The sequence below is a fragment of the Schistocerca cancellata genome, chromosome 5 (genome assembly GCF_023864275.1).
Source record: "Schistocerca cancellata isolate TAMUIC-IGC-003103 chromosome 5, iqSchCanc2.1, whole genome shotgun sequence".
Lineage (NCBI taxonomy): Eukaryota > Metazoa > Arthropoda > Insecta > Orthoptera > Acrididae > Schistocerca > Schistocerca cancellata.
Window position 1 is genome coordinate 94484150 of NC_064630.1, and position 23259 is coordinate 94507408.

General features: G+C 44.4%; 1 protein-coding gene across 1 annotated transcript in view; it reads left to right on the forward strand.

Annotated features, from left to right (window-relative positions):
• LOC126187898 (uncharacterized) overlaps positions 1-23259 on the forward strand; it is a 61210-nt gene that overhangs the window by 10280 nt on the left and 27671 nt on the right. The window contains exon 2 of the mRNA XM_049929249.1: positions 15750-15817. Within this exon, the coding sequence (XP_049785206.1) occupies positions 15750-15817 (68 nt within the window). The remainder of the gene's footprint in view (positions 1-15749; positions 15818-23259) is intronic.

Below are 23259 nucleotides of genomic sequence, written 5' to 3' on the forward strand. Positions count from 1 at the left end.
TAAGGAGATTCAGAAGGATGTATGTTGCAGTAGGTACTGGGAGATGAAGAAGTTTGCACAGGATAGAGTAGCATGGAGAGCTGCATCAAACCAGTCTCGGGACTGAAGACCACAACAACAACAATTAAGTTTTTACGGAACTCTCCGAGTGGGAACCCTACTCATCTGTTTTTTTTTTTCTATTATTTAAAACAAACACTAACTCACTGAACCGTTATATGGTTCCATTTGTCAACATGTTTTGTATTTCCACACTGACAAACGAAAGCTTATAAAAAAGCATCTATGATGTCGCCCGATAATAGCCAAGATGGTGTAACTGGCCAACTGTCGATGAAATAAAGTATTTGTTTCAGATAAAACAATATCTCTATGTAGTGAAATGCGTTCTTTCGAGAAAAATAAACTAAATTTTCTGCTAGTAATTGATGTAACTGATTAGCGGTAAAGGTGCTTAAGTAGACAGAGAAATTTGCAGAAGGATACATTTGCTGTAGTTACGTAAGTCACAAATTCTGTCAGTAAAACGAGTTTTGTTCGTATTTTAGTGTATTTCAGTCTATAGTGTGTGTGTGAATTCCTAATGGACCAAACTGCTGAGGTCATCGGTCCTTAGACATAATACTTAAAGTAACTTATGCTAAGAGCAACACACACCCATGCCCGAAGGACTCGAACCTCCGGCGGGAGAGGCCGTGTAATCGATGACATGTCGCCTCAAACCGCGCGGCCACTCCGCGCGGCCAATCTATAGTGTTATCATTTGTAACAAGAAAATCACATAATGTACAGGGTTATTACAAATGATTGAAGCGATTACAATAACTTTATTATTTGAGATATTTTCACAATGCTTTGCACACACACACAGAAACTCAAAAAGTTTATTTAGGCATTCACAAATGTTCGATATGTGCCCCTTTAGTGATTCGGCAGACATCAAGCCGATAATCAAGTTCCTCCCACACTCGGCGCAGCATGTCCCCATCAATGAGTTCGAAAGCATCGTTGATGCGAGCTCGCAGTTCTGGCACGTTTCTTGGTAGAGGAGGTTTAAACACTGAATCTTTCACATAACCCCACAGAAAGAAATCGCATGGGGTTAAGTCGGGAGAGCGTGGAGGCCATGACATGAATTGCTGATCATGATCTCAACCACGACCGATCCATCGGTTTTCCAATCTCCTGTTTAAGAAATGCCGAACATCGTGATGGAAGTGCGGTGGAGCACCATCCTGTTGAAGTCGGCGCTGTCGGTCTCCAGTTGTGGCATGAGCCAATTTTCCAGCATGTCCAGATACACGTGTCCTGTAACGTTTTTTTCGCAGAAGAAAAAGAGGCCGTAAACTTTAAACCGTGAGATTGCACAAAACACGTTAACTTTTGGTGAATTGCGAATTTGCTGCACAAATGTGTGAGGATTCTCTACCGCCCAGATTCGCACATTGTGTCTGTTCACTTCACCATTAAGAAAAAATGTTGCTTCATCACTGAAAACAAGTTTCGCACTGAACGCATCCTCTTACATGAGCTGTTGCAACCGGGCCGAAAATTCAAAGCGTTTGACTCTGTCATCGGGTGTCAGGGCTTGTAGCTATTGTAAACGGTAAGGCTTCTGCTTTAGCCTTTTCCGTAAGATTTTCCAAACCGTCGGCTGTGGTACGTTTAGCTCCCTGCTTGCTTTATTCGTCGACTTCCGCGGGCTACGCGTGAAACTTGCCCGCACGCGTTCAACCGTTTCTTCGCTCACTGCAGGCCGACCCGTTGATTTCCCCTTACAGAGGCATCAAGAAGCTTTAAACTGCGCATACCATCGCCGAATGGAGTTAGCAGTTGGTGGATCTTTGTTGAACTTCGTCCTGAAGTGTCATTGCACTGTTATGACTGACTGATGTGAGTGCATTTCAAGGACGACATACGCTTTCTCGGCTCCTGTCGCCATTTTGTCTCACTGCGCTCTCGAACGCTCTGGCGACAGAAACCTGAAGTGCGGCTTCAGCCGAACAAAACTTTATGAGTTTTTCTACGTATCTGTAGTGTGTCGTGACCATATGTCAATGAATGGTGCTACAGTGAATTTATGAAATCGCTTCAATCATTTGTAATAGCCCTGTATTTCGTATACTGTAAAATATTTAATGAAAAATAAACACTCTCTGAACGTCGTTGCGTGTGTCGCCCCTGATTAAATACCCACGCCACGGAAGTGCCGGGATAATCTCCTGGCGGAACAGCCTGGTCGTGCTCAGTGCTACGTAGCTGACCAAGCGCCTTGCGAGCGCGCTTTCTCACTTCTCAGCTCAGCACCAGCATGTTTAGTACGTGATTATTTTCAAGACGGGCGAAAGGAGGAAGGCTGTAAATAGGAGAGAAACGGATGTCACTGCCCGGGGCGTAGTGCGGCTCGCTTGAGAGTTTCTAGGATGCGGTGCGTTTTGCATGTGGTCTGTTACGTCCAAATAACTGTGGACCAGGTTCTGTTGTGCCTACTATGCCTTTGTCCCTGCAAGTTGTTGTTCTGGCTTCTTTTCAACGATGTAACGTTAGGGTATCAGCTAACTTAGAAAAGAATCTACCTAGCCTAGCGTGTAGACAGGGCCAATTTAAGGTCACATATGTCAGGTAGAACTGATGAATATTGCGGAACACCCTACTAACGAACCACTTTCACCACTCACAGAACAACAGCGAACTTGGAAGAACCACTCCCGGAAGCTGTGGCAACGAACCAGGAACTCGGCCTATCGCCGACAGCTACACAGGCTCGGCAAGCAACTTAGGCGAAGATTATTGAAATGGTGTACGTAAAAGTGGGAAGAGAAGATGTCCACCCTCCTACTCCAGACAAAAGATGAATGGAAATTAGTTAAAACTACAAGAACCGACCCAACTTCAGTAAAACCAATCCAAACCCCGCAGGGACTAACCGCAGACCCACTGACCAAAGCGGAAACATTTGCAACGACCTTCAAACAGCAGGTAATTTTACTGAGGGAACCATTAAACGTAGCCCAGAGACAGTGCGAATATACGTCTAACCAGCTTGTGAACCGCAGTATGGCAACAGACGACAGATCGCGTCCAAGACTCACTACACCAAGTCAGGCAAGAACGGGAATCAAGAAACTACAGGCGAGTAAGACGCCAGGCATTGACAAAATAAGCGAACTCCAGTTGGAGAACTTGCCAAGAAAACAGCTCGTGCTGTTAACTGGTTAACAGCACGAGCGGTTTTCTTGGCAAGTTACAATAGTTGCCACCTGAACAACTTTTTTTTCATTTTTTTTTTTCATCAGTCCTTTGACTGGTTTGATGCGGCCCGCCACGAATTCCTCTCCTGTGCTAACCCCTTCATCTCAGAGTAGCACTTGCAACCTACGTTCTGAATTATTTTCTGGATTTATTCCAACCTCTGTCTTCCTCTACAGTTTTTGCCTTCTACAGCTCCCTCTGGTACTATGGAAGTCATTCCCTCATGACTTAAAAGATGTCCTATCATCCTGTCCCTTCTCCTTATCAGTGTTTTCCTCATGTTTCTTTCCTCTGCGATTTTGCGCAGAACCTCCCCATTCCTTACCTTATCAGTCCATCTAATTTTCAACATTCGTCTGCAGCACCACATCTCAAATGCTTCGATTCTCTTCGGTTCTGGTTTTCCCACAGTCCATGTTTCACTACCATACAATACTGTACTCCAGACGTACATTCTCAGAAATTTCTTCCTCATATTAAGGCCGATATTTGGTATTAGCAGACTTCTCTTGGCCAGGATTGTCCTGTTTGCCATTGCTAGTCTGCTTTTGATGTCCACCTTGGTCCGCCCGTCATTGCTTATTTTACTGCCTAGGTAGCATAATTCCTTTGCTTCATCTACTTTGTGACCATCAATCCTGATGTTAAGTTCTCGCTGTTCCCATTTCTACTACTTCTCATTACCTTCGTCTTTCTTCGATTTACTCTCAGTCCATACTCTGTACTCATTAGACTCTTGATTCCGTTCAGTAGATCATGTAATTCTTCTACACTTTCACTCAAGATAGCAAAATCATCATTGATATTCTTTCACCTTGGATTTTAATTCCACTCCTGAACCTTTCTTTTATTTCCACCATTGCTTCCTCGATGTACAGATTGAAGAGTAGGGGCGAAAGGCTACATCCTTGTCTTACACCCTTTTTAATACGAGCACTTCGTTCTCGGTCGTTCGCTCTTGGCTGTTGTACATGTTGTATATGTCCCGTCTCTCCCTATGGCTTACCCCCACTTTTTTCAGAATTTCGAACATCTTGCACCATTTTACATTGTCGAACGCTTTTTCTAGCTCGATAAATCCTATGAACGTGTCTTGATTTTTCTTTAGTCTTGCTTCCATCATTAACCGCAACGTCAGAATTGGTGCCTTTACCTTTCCCCAAAGGGACCGATGACCGTAGCAGTCTGGTCCCTTTACCCCACAAGCCAACCAACCAACCTTTCCCCAAAACCAAACTGATCGTCAAGTAGCACATCCTCAATTTTCTTTTCCATTCTTCGGTATATTATTCTTGCAAGCAACTTGGATGCATGAGCTGTTAAGCTGATTGTGTGATGATTCTTGCACTTGTCAGCTCTTGCCATCTTCGGAATTGTATGGATGATGCCTTTCCGAAAGTCGGATGGTATGTCGTCCGACTCATACATTCTACACACCAACGTGAATAGTCGTTTTGCTGCCACTTCCCCCCAATGATTTTAGAAATTCTGATGGAATGTTATCTATCCCTTCTGTCTTATTTGATCTCAAGTCCTCCAAAGCTCTTTTAAATCTGACTCCACTACTGGGTCTCCTATCTCTTTTAAATCCACTCCTGTTTCTTCTTCTCTCACATCAGACAAATCTTCCCCCCTCACAGAGGCTTTCAATGTACTCTTCCCACCTATCCCCTCTCTCCTCTGCATTTAACAGTGGAATTCCAGTTGAACTCTTAATGTTATCACCCTTGCTTTTAATATCACCGAAGGCATTGGCAGCCGAAGACTTCCGGCATAAGAAGTCACCATCATTCTGCCAACGGCCTTGTCAAAGAGGGCGGAGGAGCGGACAGAGGTTCAGGGCACTCTCTTGTCCAAGGGTGGGAAACTGCCCCTAAAGACGGAAGAATCAACGGCATGAGGATGCAAAGGCAATGGAGATCACTGCATTAAATACACGTAACGCGTATCCACAGGACATGTGGCCTGTAATTGAAGAAGTGTCATGATGATCTCTCCATTGTCAAAAGATTCCGAAATAGTCCCTCATCCGGATCTCTAGAAGGGGACAGCCAAGGGGGAGGCGACCATGAGAAAAAGACTGAATAATCAACGAAAGGATAACGTTCTACGAGTCGGGGCGTGCGTGGAATGTCAGAAGCTTCAACGTGGTAGGGAACTAGAAAATCTGAAAAGGGAAATGCAAAGGCTCAATCTAGATGTAATAGGTGTCAGTGAAGTGAAATGGAAACAAGACAAGGATTTCTGGTCAGATTGTTAGATGAGTATAAGGTAATACCAACAGCAGCAGAAAATGTTGTAACGGGAGTAGGATTCGTTATGAATAGGGAGGTAGGGCAGAGAATGTGTTACTGGGAACATTTCAGTGATAGGGTTGTTCTTATCAGAATCGACAGCAAACCAACACCGACAACGATAGTTCAGGTATACATTCCGACGTCGCAAGCTGAAGATGAAGAGATAGAGAAAGTGTATGAGCATATTGAAAGGGTAATACAGCATGTAAAGGGGATGAAAGTCTAATAGTCATGGGGAACTTGAATGCAGTTTTAGGGGAAGGAGTAGAAGAAAAGGTTACAGGAGAATATGGGCTTGGGACAAGGAGTGAACGAGGAGACAGACTAATTGAGTTCTGTAACACGTTTCAGCTAGTAATAGTGAATACTGTGTTCAGGAATCACAATAGGAGGTGGTTCACTTGGAAAAGGCCGGGTGATACGGGAAGATTTCAGTTATATTACATCATTGTCAGACAGAGATTCCGTAATCAATACTGGATTGTAAGATGTACCCAGGAGCAGATATAAACTCATATCACAATATAGTGGTGATGAAGTGTAGGCTGAAGTTTAAGACATTAGCCAGGAAGTATCAATACGCAAAGAAGGAAGTACTAAGGAATGACGAGATATAGTTGAAGTTCTCCAAGGCTATAGATACAGCAATAAGGAGTAGCTCAGTAGACAGTAAAGTTGAAGAGGAATGGACATCTCTAAAACGGGACATTACAGAAGTTGGGAAGGAAAACATAGGTACAAAGAAGGTAACTGCGAAGAAACGATGGGTAACAGAAGAAATACTTCAATTTATCGATGAAAGGAGGAAGTACAAAAATATTCCGGGAAACTCTGGAATAGAGAAATACAAGTCGCTGAGGAATGTAATAAATAGGAAGCGCAGGGAAGCTAAGACGAAATGGCTACAGGAAAAATGCGAAGACATCGGAAAAAGGAAGGAAAGGGTACAGCAGGCACTGCAGTCATGGACTGTGCGGCTTGGTCCCGGCGGAGGTTCGGGTCCTCCCTCGGGCATGGGTGTGTGTGTTTGTCCTTAGGATAATTAAGGTTACCTAGTGTGTGAGCTTAGGGACTGATGATCTTAGCAGTTAAGTCCCATAAGATTTCACACATATTTGAACATTTTTTTGAAAGCATACAGGAAAGTCAAAACTATTTTCTTACATCCTGGAAAATCACTAAAATAGTGCCTATCCCAACGCCATGGAAGGATGCAACAATAGCTACAAATTACAGACCTATTAACCTCCTTAGCGGAATGAGCAAAACCTTCGAAAGGATTAGCTACTCGCGTATCCTTGAACCTCTAGTGGCTGGTGGTACAATTCGGGCAGAACAACGCGATTTTCAACGGAAATTGTCAGCAGAGCTGCAATTGTTACGTCTAGCAGAACACGTTACAAAGAAGCTTGATAACCAGTGCCACCGCTGCACTTTTTCTTGACGTAGTAAAAGCATATTACCAGGTTTTGGGGAGAACACCTAATCCGGAAACTGGAATAACAAATGCCAATTCCAACTTGTTACATCAAACTAATTGTTAATTACCCGACAGATAGAAAAATGGTAGCAACAATCGAAGGCCAATCATCCGACGCCCATCCGGCAACAGCGCGGCTGCCCCAAGTATCGGTTCTCTCATCCTTATTATTCAATATTTATGTCAACGAAATGCCAACAGTTGTTGGAGTGCAAATAGCACAGTTTTCTGATGATACGGCCTACTTCACCACAGGAAGACACATCCGAACCAGTATCAGACGACTGCAAGAAAACTCGACGCTACAGCGACATGGTGCAAGATTAACAAATCACGGTTAAACACAGCTAAGACGATTGCCATTTACTTCAGTAAAATACGCCTGCAGATGCCTGTTACACTGAGACTGAATGGACAAGACAGTACATGAAGCGCTAAGGCGACGTACTTGGGGGTTACCCAGGACAGACAATTCTTCCTCCTTAAAAATAAAGAAGACCTTAGAAACAAAGCTATTGGAATGGCTGAGAAACTTTTCTCCTTTTTTAAAAGCTCTGACCCAAGCACCATAGCCAAATTACGACTGTATAATACCACAGTCCTTTCAGAAATGCTGTCCAGCAATTCATTAGGAGTATGGCTTGCCAAACACAGATAAATCGCCTCCAAGTAGTACAAAATGTGATACTTCGATGGGTAATTGTTGCCAGCCGTTATACCAAAATAATGAATGAAAAGCTCTAGTTTACTTTTGTTCTGGTTCAAATGGTTCAAATGGCCCTGAGCCCTATGGGACTTAACATCTATGGTCATCAGTCCCCTAGAACTTAGAACTACTGAAGCCTAACTAACCTAAGGACAGCACACAATACCCAGTCATCACGAGGCAGAGAAAATCCCTGACCCCGCCGGGAATCGAACCCGGGAACCCGGGCGCAGGAAGCGAGAACGCTACCGCACGACCATGAGCTGCGGACTTTTGTTTTGCATTTCACTCTAGAGTAAAAGCAAACTAGCACTTTTCATTTATTATAATGTTGTTCTATCAAGAACCGACGGAAGATCAAGAACCGACGGAAGATTCAGTTAACACCAGAATGGTTGATCTATATAACAAACTCCATATGGGCACAACAAATGAAATGATTAGAAAGCGGTTGACAAAGTTAGATAATAAAGTAGACAACCTGAAAGACTCAATGTATCATATACGAGAGGTAGGACAATGCCGCTCCCATGGCAGCGTTCAAATGGTTCAAATGGCTCTGAGCACTTTGGGACTTAACATCTATGGTCATCAGTCCCCCAGAACTTAGAACTACTTAAACCTAACTAACCTAAGCACACCACACAACACCCAGTCATCACGAGGCAGAGAAAACCCCTGACCCCGCCGGGAATCGAACCCGGGAACCTGGGCGCGGAAGCGAGAACGCTACCGCACGACCACGAGCTGCGGACATGGCAGCGTTATAAATTACCGCAACCATTAGTGCAAAGAAAATGTGAACTACTACATTAACTGGAGGTATCTAACAGACCAACACAACAAAGGCCCTGATAAGTCAGTACCAAAAGTTTAACAAAGAAATAATGTGAACTCACATCTCTACTTGACACAAGAAGTGTGGATCATCGTTGACGACGGGACATGATTCTACAGGTTGAAAAAAAAAATAATGGAGCACTGATGAACTGGGGAGGCCTTTGCTCAGAAATATTTAATCGTATTTTTTACAAAATATTTTCATTAATTTAAACGCCAATGCTATTCACTTTGAGTTTTGAGGATTTTACTACCACTGTAACAAACATTAGTCAGAACATTAAAACTGCCTCTCGTAGTTGACGTATTAATTCCATGCACGAAAGAAAGATGAAACTACTGACGTGTCAGACGGTGGAGAGCAGTATAGTCACTATTAGACTCGAGGTCACTCCAAGCCTCAATTTGTTTTTTGGCAAGCTCGTACAGTCATCTAAGTAATGGTGCGCTGTATAAGCGTTTCCGTCTCAGTTCAATTCAAAGAGGAACAATAAAAAATGAAGTCCACAACAAAACAATAGTAAACAGGTGGCAGATGTGCCAAAAAGTAATGATCACACGTTTAATAGCGTGTTGGTCCATCTTTGGAATCCCAGCGATTCTGCTTGCCATGGATTAGAGTCCTTGGTAGGTTTCCGGAGGTCTGTGTCGCCGGATGTCCAAGCATACGTCACCGATTGCTATAGACTACAGGCCGATTATCTATGGGCGCAGAGATGGCGCCTGATAGCATCCCAGATGTGTGCAAGCAGTTTCAGATCAGGCAAATGTGATGGCCGAGACGTCGATGTGAGATCACTAACATGTTCCTCAAACCACTACAGTACGATTCTGGCCTTGTGACACGGACAGTTACCATGCTGTAAGATGCCGTCACCATCGAGGAAGACATCAAGCACGAATGGGAACGCAGATGGTGCGTAATTGGTATTCATGTGTTGCACAGTTCTCATGGCGCTTTTGATTACAGCTACAGGTCCACTGAAATCCAGGTGAATGTTCCCCATAGCATAATACTGCGACCAACAGCCTGTCTTTGTGGCGTGGCGGTTGTTTCGGCCAGCATCTCGCCTGGACAACAGCATATCGGGACGCAGCTATCCACATAGTGTGACAAGTAAAGTGGTTCACTCGACGTACCAATACGCTTCCGCTGATCCACGGCCCACTCTCGATCATACCGTATCCACTGCAATCGTACTGGGTCAACTTGTCAACACGTAGGGGTCGTATCTTGCAGAGCCCCATCTTCAACAACAAGCGCTGAACGGCGTGCTGCGCAACTCTTGTACTCTGTTGTCAGGTCTCCCACATATCATCGTCTATCGAGATTTACAGGGGGGGGGGGGGGAGTTTCCAAGTCACGTGATAAGGCGTGACGTCCAACACCCTGTCGCCTAATCGTGATTTTAACGTTCTTCAACCACTTTCCGTAGACGTTCATGACAGCACCACGCGAGCAGCCGACAGGGTTCACTTTTTCCGAAAGCCCATTCCCAGACGCCGGGCAAGAGCCATCTGGACTTTGTCGAAGTCCCTTATGTCGTCGGATTCCCCCATTTGCGGCCTGTATCGTCGTTAAAATGATACCACATTCGCCTCTGTCTCTGTTCCACTCATGTACATTACTTAATGCGTCAGATCCCCGCTGTCTCCCGGTGCGTAGTGGTCACAACGACGTCTTGAGGTGTCATTTATTCTGCCGGACATCGGCGTTGCCGCTACAGAGTATTTCGACAACGTGACTCGTTTTCGTCATCGCGTGCTACCTTAAACTGTGAGATGAGTGGAACTGGTCCAATATTTGTGCCTACTGCCTCTCCTTTCTTTGGTCAGTTCTGGGAGTTTCATCTCCTGTCTGTCCCCACTAAAAGCGCCCTGAGACATACAGTCTTCGGCCCGGCGCATCTGACCGCGAGCTGTAGTTCCGTTTTCGTCCGGTGCGCCTCCATGGTCGCTTCTTGGCGTTCCGTCTGTGATCCTTTCCCACTAGAAACTTCCTGAGACGTTCTTCCTTCGAACTGGTGCGCCTAACCGCGACCTGGCGTTCAGTTCTATGCCCGGTACAAAAAATGGTTCAAATGGCTCTGAGCACTATGGGACTTGACTGCTGTGGTCATCAGTCCCCTAGAACTTAGAACTACTTAAATCTAACTAACCTAAGGACATCACACACATCCATGCCCAAGGCAGGAGTCGAACCTGCGACCGTAGCGGTCACGCGGTTCCTGACTGTAGCACCTAGAACCGCACGACCACTCCGTGCCCGGTACACCTGGTGCTCTGTCTGGGACTCGTCCACGACTCCACAATCTCAGTTCTCCTTTCCAGACTTTGCTAAGACGCTATCTACTGCCACGATTCGAGAGGTTTTCCACCACCTTTATTTCTATTGACACTCTTATAACACTATTACGGTACTCGAAGTCTGTGCCAGACCATCCTTTTCTCGTAATTCATGGAAGATTAAATTCCAGACAATGCTGGGCGATGGTTGATTTAGTTGCCTGTCCCAGCCGTTGTGCCTCCGATGTTCTCGACTTCTAAGGTCCACTCTCCTAGTTGTTTGGCCGATGTACGACATGCCTCATTGACAAAGTGTATTATTCACGTTGTCAAAATATTGTGCACGGACGATCCTGATATCTGACAGAACATCCGACACCTCAAGATATCAACAGATACGGGGAAAGCTTGAAGAATTTCAGAGGTCACAATGTTTCGATTCATCAGTGTAGATTTCAGTACTTACGCATCCACCAGTAAATTAAACCACTGGTCATCCTCTTTCGATAAAACAGGTACAGAAGGGCATTGCAGAAAAAACGCAAAGGACAATGTCAGATTCTGGATCTCTGCTGTTGGGTCAAGCGTCTCAAAGATTTCACAAGGACTTAGTTTCTACCCCAGTGCAATACCAACACAAAAGTGTTCTTTTAGTACGTGCACTGGCAACTTACTCTGAACGTTATGCCGGCTGCCAACCATTATCTTATCGAAAACATGGGGTGCAAAGGAAATATGATGAAACGTTTCCTATCTTCAAATACTTTTTTATCTTTACAATTATGTGGGATAGTTTCTTGACATTTTTGGACTGCACTGCATTTGTTTTATCCAGGACGAAGTATTCGAAGATACGCTCCGAGAAAATTTGACGACGCCTTCTCCCGACTACTCTTTTCAGTAAGTAGGAAAGTAAGGTAATCACTGCTCTAAGTTGTCGTTAGTACTCGAATTAACGTCGAACAGAATTAACAGTTGCCCGATGTTGCAGGTGCTGTTTTGTACATATAGTGAAAAAATTGATTATAAGTTATTACAATTCACATTATAGAGAAAATGCGTCATATTACAAACTTACAGAGGTTACACCGTGGCAGACATCTCTTAAACTATTCACGAAATATTATATAAATTAATTTGATAATTCCTAAGGACACGTGCAGTTAACGTCAAAAAGAAGAAGGACAGCATTAAATAAGTGCTAAGGTGCCCGCAAATTTAAATTTAATTACCAGTTGCCAGTACTTGTGTGTCGAAAATTTGAGTTATTCCAATGTAGTGACACTCATTTGATTCAGTTTCTCATCCAGAATTTAAATATGCAATTCAAATAAGCTAGATATAAAGCTGGAGTGGTTGTGGCCCTGTCTTTCGCCGTTATATAATCACACAACAAGATACAAAAATCGTATAAAATTGTCTGTTCCAAAATATTGAACACAAAGACACACAACAACGAAGCCAACTAATTTTGTAAAACTTTTCTTAAAAAAAGTAATTTGAGTATGCGTTTTTGTAGCATCGATCCACAACACCGGTTTACTCACAACATGGGAAATGAAATGTAACATTAAGACCAAAAGAACAGAAACGGATTCACTTTTACGTTCGTGACGGCACAATCACACTGTAACCATATGCTCACAGTCATACTACATTATTCTTAGCTAACTGGAACAATATCATCTACGAAGGGCAATCTAGTGGTAATTCAGGCGATTAAATATTAACATAACAATGACTAATTATTCTAATTTTATACAGTAAATCAGTACAGAGGAACAGACTTAAGTTTGGATAAAATGTTCTGCATACACAAAAACACAGCAAAAATTTATTTAAGCACTATATTATTAATTAAGCTGTGTATTAAGTTACTGAGTCTACAAAACTGAGTGGGGTCTAACTGAGGTATAACAGTTCCTTAACACGTTACGTAGAGCGTCTCTAGCTTCACCAATGGACAGTTTCACACTCGCTTAACCATAATGCATTTCGTCGGGCAGTGGTATGGGCATCTTCTCCGCACCTATAATCCTCTTGATATTGCCCGTTTACAAAGCTCAGCACTCTGTCAAACACCGCTCGAATTCCTCAGTAGCCACATTCCTACTCCATGTGTTCATCATGCAACAAGCATTTTTTCAGACTAGCTGAGAAGCCCGGTATTGTCCGGGTATTTACATATACCTCTTCCCAAGACCTCGTACATGTGAAATTTATTTTTTACTTATAAAGCTTTTGTGTATACAACGTTTGAAGTAGGGCATTATAGCGTTAGGGACATGAGCAAAGAACTTGTTTGCATTGCTAACATGAGAGAGAGGTCCACGCCCGTTACACATGACGTCTGGTTTTGTGCTTTGTTTATGGTCATGGCATAACATAAACTCAGCGAAGAATTCTACACGTTCAAAGCGAAACAACAAACTGGTAGGAATATGGGGATTTTGGATGTACAAATTCGCTCCGCTGCGCCCCAGACCGTAAAAATTTCTGCTTCGACGGTGTTACGCTGGGAAGAAATAACTGGGAATCAAGCTATCTGAGCAGCGAAGTAATGCATGGAGCTCCTGATTAGAGTTAAGTCGCAACGTACTTTCGGAAGGAATTTCCAAAGCGCGAGTTAAAGCCTGATGTTCTCAAGCTGCAGAAAGTCTCGCTAGATGATATCCATTGGATTCTTGAGACCACGTAGTCCTCAGTCTCTTACTTTGTCTGGTGTATCCAGAAAGATTCGACCATTTTCTAGGCATTGTTATTAATAAATAGTGTAATGAGTAGACACCCAAATCACAAAACAAACTTTAGAAATTCGTTTTTCCCTCCTATCGAAAGAAGAAAAGCAATATAATTAAGTTTTTAATACACAAAACTAAATCAATAAATACGTTTATCCTAGCCAAGCAAATTCGATATTAGTTTATAATCATAAAGATAAGATTACAGTGCTTAATTCGTCAAGATAAGAGTGCGGTGTTTAGTTCTATCACTGACATAATTTCCGAAAATTCTTCTGTCACTGAGATAAAAAAAACTTTCCTAGGAAAGAAGTCGCAAAGAAAACTATTGAAAGGAGCTAGCAATCTTATTAAATTTTTAATACTCAAAGCGAAATCAGTATACACGTATATCCTAGCCAAGTGAAATTGCTGTTACTTTGTATTCGTCAAGATAACGTTGCAGCCACTAATTTTGTCATTGACATAAATTACCGAAAATAAATCTGTCGCTGAGTTAAAAAACCAACATCCCCGTCATTTGGGTCTTTGGTGTACTACGCCGTGATGAGTAAATATCCGAACCACTGACACTAAGCTGAGCAGAGGATTTTAGATAAAACTTTAAAATAAAATATCTTTTTCTCCATCATTAGATTTTAATGAAGTAAACCCTACACGTTGTCCCAAGCTACACTCAAGTTTGATGTGAAGACCCTATGAAATAATCATATTATTATTTATATGGATATAGAAGCGCTATAATGCTTTACTGGCTACTTGCAAAATAAGTTTTTTTCCAAATATTTTCCAAAATACATGTTTTCATTTTTTAAATACCTTTATACGGCAAACGATTTTACATATAAACACTTAAAACAAAATCTGAATACGACAATTCACAAAAACTTAAACTGACATACTAAAAGGTGTTGAGTTACACAAACGGCCAACTAATGGCATTACAGACTTATCAGATCGCGTTCTCCTGGTCATTGTCAGCTTTCATGTCCGGAGACGCTGATTTTCGATCAAGTGGTTCCTCAATTGGCCACAGAAGTGCTGAGTGCTCCCTGATTACCAACGACGCTCGCAGACCCAGACGGTCACCCATTCGAGCCCAACAGGCTTAACTTCTGTGATCTGACAGGAACCGGTGTAACCACTGCAGCAAGGCCTTTGACTTTTTAGTCTTGTAAGACCTCTGATAAAAGAAACACACTAAAATGTCACGACACACCGTTTGGGAAAACCAAACTTACATTATGAATAGCGGTGGAAGCTGGAAACCTAACACTGCGAAATTAGGCTGCAGAGAATGAGCAAGCTGGCGTACCTGCAAGGCCTAAACTTTATAGCAAGCAACTAAGTAAACTTTACAGGAATACGATGAAACATTTTGTACAAACACACTGTAAAGGCACAAAGAGGAAGAAACCAAAATTAATTAAAGGAATCTAAAGCAGAACCGCTGAAAAGCATGAAGTGAGTTAGATTATTAGTAACATCGTCATATAAAAATGTGAGTTCGTTTTTCACCTGACTGTAATAATCCGTAGGGACATGAATTGGAACGATCATATAGGCTATATGCCTGTGTGACTGTCAATTAAACAGGGAAAAAAGAAACTGCTTCAGACTGCAATTAAAAACTCTTGATTTTATTGTACCACACCGATTTCGAAGGCTTCCAGCTTCTTCATCAGATGTACCTGATACACACATTGGATCGCAGAGCTGTATGTTCAGCTTTGGAACATGTCTGACCTGATATCCGTTATCCTTTAGTAAGGTGCACCAAGCACGAAGTGATGCTCCCAGCGACCTGCCACATCCGATAGTGGGACTGTAAGTCCGGAAATCGATCATAGTATAATGAAATAAGGGCTTTTAACCTGCAGTCTGAGGCATTTTTAATTCGCACGACTACGTTCTCAATAGCTCCATTGTTTATAAATATTTGGATCAATGTTTCTAAGGCAAATTTTTTTTATCTTCTCGTCCTTCCTCTTGTCACATTCAGTTTCTAGCGCTGACTCAGCCATATTTCCTGCAAAATGTTTCGCATTACGATTCCGTAAAAGGGCGCTGTTGATTCTTCGTCTTCATTCTCCAGAACGGCTGCTGAGCAAACACTGACTTGGCCGATGGTTTTTCCATGTCTACAGGTGAAACTGATTGTGGTGGCGGTCCTGTTCTCCGCTGCTGAGGCGGGATCCAAAGGAGACTACAAACAGTGAGTAGAGTCACCACTATCAACTTCTTTAACCATTACACTACCGATGGGACGTATGTGTTCCACGATAAGGTATCAAGATTTTTATGAGACGACTGTGTGGAACTGCAGGCCATACAGCAAAGTGCCACATATCAGTGGATAGGTTTTGAGTCGTAGTACACACCATCGGATACGAACACCAAGGGGCAGGCGTGTCAGGACATGTACGAGAGAATCCTGAAAAGTAATGCCACCGAATTTTTTGTGTGACAAACTTTAAAGCCTTTTAAATAAAACAAGCTTTATTAACATTCTACATCTTCTTTCTTGAAGCCTAAAGATTTATTTCTCAAAAAAGTCATCTTGGTGACGACTCACTTTTGCCCCAATGAGAGACCAGTTTGTTGGTACCGTCACTGTAGCATGTTTGACTTTATTGTCGGAGCCACAACATCACCTCTGCTTGCACGGCTTCATCGCTGTCAAAGCGTAGTCCTCGAAGGTGTTATTTAAGTTTTGAAATCGGATGAAAATCGGATGGGTCCAAGTCCGGATTGCATGGAGGATGGTCGATGACAGTGAACCCGAGGCATCGGTTTGTTGCAGATGTCGTAGCGCTCGTTGGTGGTCTCGCACGCTGAAGGAGAGGGTGCTCTGTGTGTGGACGAACTATTCGGATTCGTGTTTCCAGTTTTTTGAGGCGTTCGCAACACGTTGCAGAGTTTATGGTTGTGCTTTTAGCCGTGAATTCCAAATGCACCAGAACACTGTTAATATGACTCCACCTGCTGATGGTACGATTTTGAAATTTTTTGGCGTCGGTGATCCTTTGTGGCAAAACTCCACTGACATTCTCTTGTTTCCGGGATCAAAATGGTGGACCCAGATTTCATCACCAGTCGCAGTGTTGTTAAGGACAACCTCAAATTTAAAAAGCAAAAGAAACTGTTGAGAGATGGCCAATCTCCTCCATTTCACGTCAAGAGTGAGCATTCGAGGCACCGACCGTGCAAACAGTTTTCTGTACCGTGGTTCTGCAGTGAAGGCCTGTACACGCTCTCCTGGTATATCACACTTACCTGAGAGGTGTGCTGTGTTATCCGTGATTTTCTCTGATGAGTTCGTCAACCCGACTCCGCTGACTCTCGTCGGTCGTCCACTCTGATCTGTGTCACACATGTTAAGGTTAGCACCATCGTGTCCTTCATTACGGCCACAAACAACCCAACGTCGTAGACTACTGATGCCAATACGATAATCACCGTACACAGTTTCAATTCTTCTGCGTATTCCACTTGGAGACACCTTCTCTGCCGTTAGAAACTCACAAGGGAACCTCCCCATCGCACCCCCCTCAGAATTAGTTATAATGTGGCACAGTGGATAGGCCTTGAAAAACTGAACACAGATCAATCGAGAAAACAGGAAGAAGTTGTGTGGAACTATGAAAAAATAAACAAAATATACTAACTGAGTAGTCCATGGGGAACATAGGCAACATCAAGAATGACGTGTGCACAGGCGAGCTGTGGTCCCGTGGTTAGCGTGAGCAGCTGCGGAGCGAGAGGTCTTTGGTTTAAGTCTTCCCTCGAGCGAAAAGTTTACTTACTTTATTTTTGCAAAGTTATGATCTGTCCGTTCGTTCATTGACGTCTCTGTTCACTGTAATAAGTTTAGTGTCTGTGTGTTGCGACAGCACCGCAAAACCGTGCGATTAGTAGACGAAAGGACGTGCCTCTCCAATGGGAACCGAAAACAATTGACCGCAAGGTCATAGATCAACCGATTCCTCCACAGGAAAACACGTCTGATATATTCTATACGACACTGGTGACGGCATGTGCGTCACATGACAGGAATATGTTGTCGACCCACCTAACTTGAACACTTGGCGAATGGGTAAAAAGATTCTTCTACCTTGTCCCATTTAGGTTTTCTTGTGGATGTGATAATAACTTACAAAAAGTGATGAAAACATAAGACTGTGTCACATAAACTGCGACAAATGAATGCAACAGTTTCACAGTCGCACAGTTTTCTCTGTGCTCTGTCAAAACATATGTTTTTAACGTTTTCAAATCTTGCCATGTGTAGACCGTCAAATCCTGCATATGTCCAAGCAAATCTGAACATGTCCTGGAATTTTGGAGAGCGAAGTTGATTATGTGTGAGTGCCTGAACTCTGATAATTGTCTGAAAATAAAAAATTAATCTTTTCACTCGAGGGAAGACTTGAACCAAGGACCTCTCGCTCCGCAGCTGCTCACGCTAACCACGGGACCACGGGGCTCCTGTGTTCACATCGTCCTTGATGTTGCTTATGTTGCCCATGGACTACTCAGTTTGTACACTCCTGGAAATGGAAAAAAGAACACATTGACACCGGTGTGTCAGACCCACCATACTTGCTCCGGACACTGCGAGAGGGCTGTACAAGCAATGATCACACGCACGGCACAGCGGACACACCAGGAACCGCGGTGTTGGCCGTCGAATGGCGCTAGCTGCGCAGCATTTGTGCACCGCCGCCGTCAGTGTCAACCAGTTTGCCGTGGCATACGGAGCTCCATCGCAGTCTTTAACACTGGTAGCATGCCGCGACAGCGTGGACGTGAACCGTATGTGCAGTTGACGGACTTTGAGCGAGGGCGTATAGTGGCATTGCGGGAGGCCAGGTGGACGTACCGCCGAATTGCTCAACACGTGGGGCGTGAGGTCTCCACAGTACATCGATGTTGTCGCCAGTGGTCGGCGGAAGGTGCACGTGCCCGTCGACCTGGGACCGGACCGCAGCGACGCACGGATGCACGCCAAGACCGTAGGATCCTACGCAGTGCCGTAGGGGACCGCACCGACACTTCCCAGCAAATTAGGGACACTGTTGCTCCTGGGGTATCGGCGAGGACCATTCGCAACCGTCTCCATGAAGCTGGGCTACGGTCCCGCACACCGTTAGGCCGTCTTCCGCTCACGCCCCAACATCGTGCAGCCCGCCTCCAGTGGTGTCGCGACAGGCGTGAATGGAGGGACGAATGGAGACGTGTCGTCTTCAGCGATGAGAGTCGCTTCTGCCTTGGTGCCAATGATGGTCGTATGCGTGTTTGGCGCCGTGCAGGTGAGCGCCACAATCAGGACTGCATACGACCGAGGCACACAGGGCCAACATCCGGCATCATGGTGTGGGGAGCGATCTCCTACACTGGCCGTACACCACTGGTGATCGTCGAGGGGACACTGAATAGTGCACGGTACATCCAAACCGTCATCGAACCCATCGTTCTACCATTCCTAGACTGGCAAGGGAACTTGCTGTTCCAACAGGACAATGCACGTCCGCATGTATCCCGTGCCACCCAACGTGCTCTAGAAGGTGTAAGTCAACTACCCTGGCCAGCAAGATCTCCGGATCTGTCCCCCATTGAGCATGTTTGGGACTGGATGAAGCGTCGTCTCACGCGGTCTGCACGTCCAGCACGAACGCTGGTCCAACTGAGGCGCCAGGTGGAAATGGCATGGCAAGCCGTTCCACAGGACTACATCCAGCATCTCTACGATCGTCTCCATGGGAGAATAGCAGCCTGCATTGGGGCGAAAGGTGGATATACACTGTACTAGTGGCGACATTGTGCATGCTCTGTTGCCTGTGTCTATGTGCCTGTGGTTCTGTCAGTGTGATCATGTGATGTATCTGACCCCAGGAATGTGTCAATAAAGTTTCCCCTTCCTGGGACAATGAATTCACGGTGTTCTTATTTCAATTTCCAGGAGTGTATATTTTGCTTATTTTTTCATAGTTCTACACAACTTCTTCCTGTTTTCTCGATTGATCTGTGTTCAGGCCTATCCACTGTGCCAACTTATAACTAAGTCTGAGGGGAGTGCGATGGGGAGGTTCCCTTGTCAGTTACAGCGTGCTCTTTCTCACGCATCGACATATTTACGTTGCACACAGCTTTGTTACACGCTACAATTCGGAGACCTCTAGTGGCAGAAAGTTTCAATTTGCTACGAAGCGGGAAAGCTGACCGAGTAACAAGCATGACACGTAACATCTCACCAGATATTGAGAACAGAGGATTTCATAGGACTTACTTTTCAGGACGCTCTCATAGACATATCAGATCTGTGTTGTCCCGTAGAGTTAGTGGGCGCCTGCAGACAGGCAACTCAGTGAACGGACTTGCAGATCGGGTTGCTGTCGCACCTTCCCGGATAGTTCGTGCCAATGAGCTGTACGCGAGTATTGACGTTTGCCACGTCACAAAGGGTGCCCCTACTGTGCATTTGTAATGTGAATTAAGAACTTGGAGAGATTCTCTATCCACTGATGTGTGTCTGTTTTCCGTATGCCTTGTAGTTTTTGGACTATCGTCTTCTGATATCCCAGGGATACACTGTATGACCCATACCTCCCTGTGTTGGGAAATATTGTTTCATATTGTTACCTCTGACTACCACATTAACTGAAATAACCGTATATTAATCTGTTCCACTGCTAAAAGTGAAAAGCTTAACCAAAAATCACTAGACATAATAATCTTTCGGATATTGTAGCTCTTCTTACTTCCGATTTTGACTATCAGATGCAAATCTGGCGATGGCAATGCAAGAAAGACGTATAGAAATGTTTTCATATCTAATGGATTAGGAACGGAACGTGGGCAGGAAAGGTCAAACAAGCTAGAAAGACTTATTGCAGATTCCTGACGCTTACAAAATTAGTTCAATATGAGTACCGAATCCGTCGAAGAGATGCTGTACAGCGCCAGATTCGCACCTGGTGGCCAAAAATGAAATTTGTTTCAGCGTAAATCGATTCCGCATTAACGCATTAGCATACGTACCAAGATTCGCTTCCATACCATAATTACAACCCATAGGGGACCTCCATGAGTAGCTGCACGGTTATTATAACCAATCGGTATTTGTTTACATACCTCACGTTACTATAGTGGCACCTTTAAGTGTGCCATACATTCTTCAGCTTGTCATCTGAAAATGATGAAATGTTTTCTATTTTTTGTCTGTCGTGCGTTTCCGACTGAGAATCACTACCTATCACATTATTTGGCGTTTTACTTACGGTTTTTCTATCTTTTAGTGTTCACTTGTCTGTGTCGTGTTAAAGTACTTACACTACTGGCCATTAAAATTGCTACACCAAGAAGAAATGCAGATGATAAACGGATATTCATTGGACAAATATATTATACTAGAACTGACATGTGATTACATTTTCACGCAATTTGGGTGCATAGATCCTCAGAAATCAGTACCCAGAACAACCACCTCTGGTCGTAGTAACGGCCTTGATACGCCTGGGCATTCAGTCAAACAGAGCTTGGATGGCGTGTACAGATACAGCTGCCCATGCAGCTTCAACTCGATACCACAGTTCATCAAGAGTAGTGACTGGCGTATTGTGACGAGCCAGTTGCTCGGCCACCATTGACCAGACGTTTTTTATTGGTAAGATATCTGGAGAATGTGCTGGCCAGATCAGCAGTCGAACATTTTCTGTATCCAGAAAGGCCCGTACAGAAGCTGCAACATGCCATTGTGCATTATCCTGCTGAAATGTAGGGCTTTGCAGGGATCGAATGAAGCGTAGAGCTACGGGTTGTAACACGTCTTAAATGTAACGTCCACTGTTCAAAGTGCCGTCAGTGAGAAGAAAAGATGACCGAGACGTGTAAACAATGGCACCCCATACCATCACAGCGAGTGATACGCCAGTATGGCGATGACGAATACACGCTTCCTACGTGCGTTCACCGCGATGTCGCCAAACACGGATGCGACCATCATGATGCTGTAAATAGAACCTGGATTCATCCGAAAAAATGACGTTTTGCCATTCGTGCACCCAGGTTCGATGTTGAGTACACCATCTCAGGCGCTCCTGTCTGTGATGCAGCGTCAAGGGTAACCGCAGCCAAGGTCTCCGAGCTGATAGTCCATGCTGCTACAAACGTCGTCGAACAGTTCGTGCAGATGGTTGTTGTCTTGCAGACGTCCTCATCTGTTGACTCAGGGATCGAGACGTGGCTGCACGAGCCGTTACAGCCATGCGGGTAAGATGCCTGTCATCTCGACTGCTAGTGATACGAGGCCGTTGGGATCCAGCACGGCGTTCCGTAATACCCTCCTGAACCCACCGATTCCATATTCTGCTAACAGTCATTGGATCTCGACCAACGTGAGCAGCAATGTCGCGATACGATAAACCGCAATCGCGATAGGATACAATCCGACCTTTATCAAAGTCGGAAACGTGATGGTACGCATTTCTCCTCCTTACACGAGGCATCACAACAACGTTTCACCAGACAACGCCGGTCAACTGCTGTTTGTGTATGAGAAATCGGTTGGAAACTTTCCTCATGTCAGGACGTTGTAGGTGTTGCCACTTGCGCCAACCTTGTGTGAATGCTCTGAAAAACTAATCATCTGCATATCACAGCATCTTCTTCCTGTCGATTAGATTTCGCGTGTGTTGCACGTCATCTTCGTGGTGTAGCAATTTTAATGGCCAGTAGCGTATTTCGTCTGCTGTTGTAGTTACTTCCTGTTAACACGCATTTTGTACAATTTGGCAGCCTAACAAAACGTTTCTGATGCCATTTCACATGTTGTCGAAGATATGTGGTTTTTATTTGTTTCGTTTCGTGTTTGTTTAGGTGTGGCGTGCCATTTAAAGTGGTGTTATCGACTGAGATATTTAGCTTACGTGTATGTGTGTGTTTGTGTGAGTGAGAAGAGACAGAGAGAGCGGAAGGGAGAAAGAGAGAGAGATAGAGAGAGAGAGAGAGAGAGAGAGAGAGAGAGAGAGAGAGAGAGGAGAAGAGGGGTAGGAGGAGAGAGGGAGGGCCGAGAGAGAGATAGGTTGAGGAAGTGAGATATGGGGAGGCAGAAAGAATGAGTGGTGTGGTTTATGGGGAAGAGAATGTGATTTTAGAGGTGACCATATGGTGACTCGAGGAGTGTCTCCTCGACAACCATTCAGTGAACATTGCTGCGTATGGACCTCCGCTGCGCGAGCTTGATTCAAGCAGCCATGCTGACTGCTGTTCTCGGGCGACGGAGGGTGGAATTTGCACGCCAGTAACGCATCTGGACGTTCACTGAGTGGCGACGGGTGGTGTTTCCAGATGAATCTCGTTTCATGCTTCATCGGACAGATGGATGTTGGCGTGTAATGCATGAAATGTCTGAAAGCAAGCGTCTTGTAACAATCTTCAGAAGGGTCCAGGCTGGAGGAGGGAGCATTATGGTCTGGGAAATGTTGTCGTGGTATTCCCTGGGTAATTCTGGTAGCCACAATGGATCGCAGAAGTATGCATCTATATTTGGGGATCATGTCCACCCCTATATACAGTTTGTTTTCCTCGGCACGATAGCAGGGCAATGCAACGTGTCACACAGCTCGCCGTGTACGTGCGAAGAACACCAGGATGCGT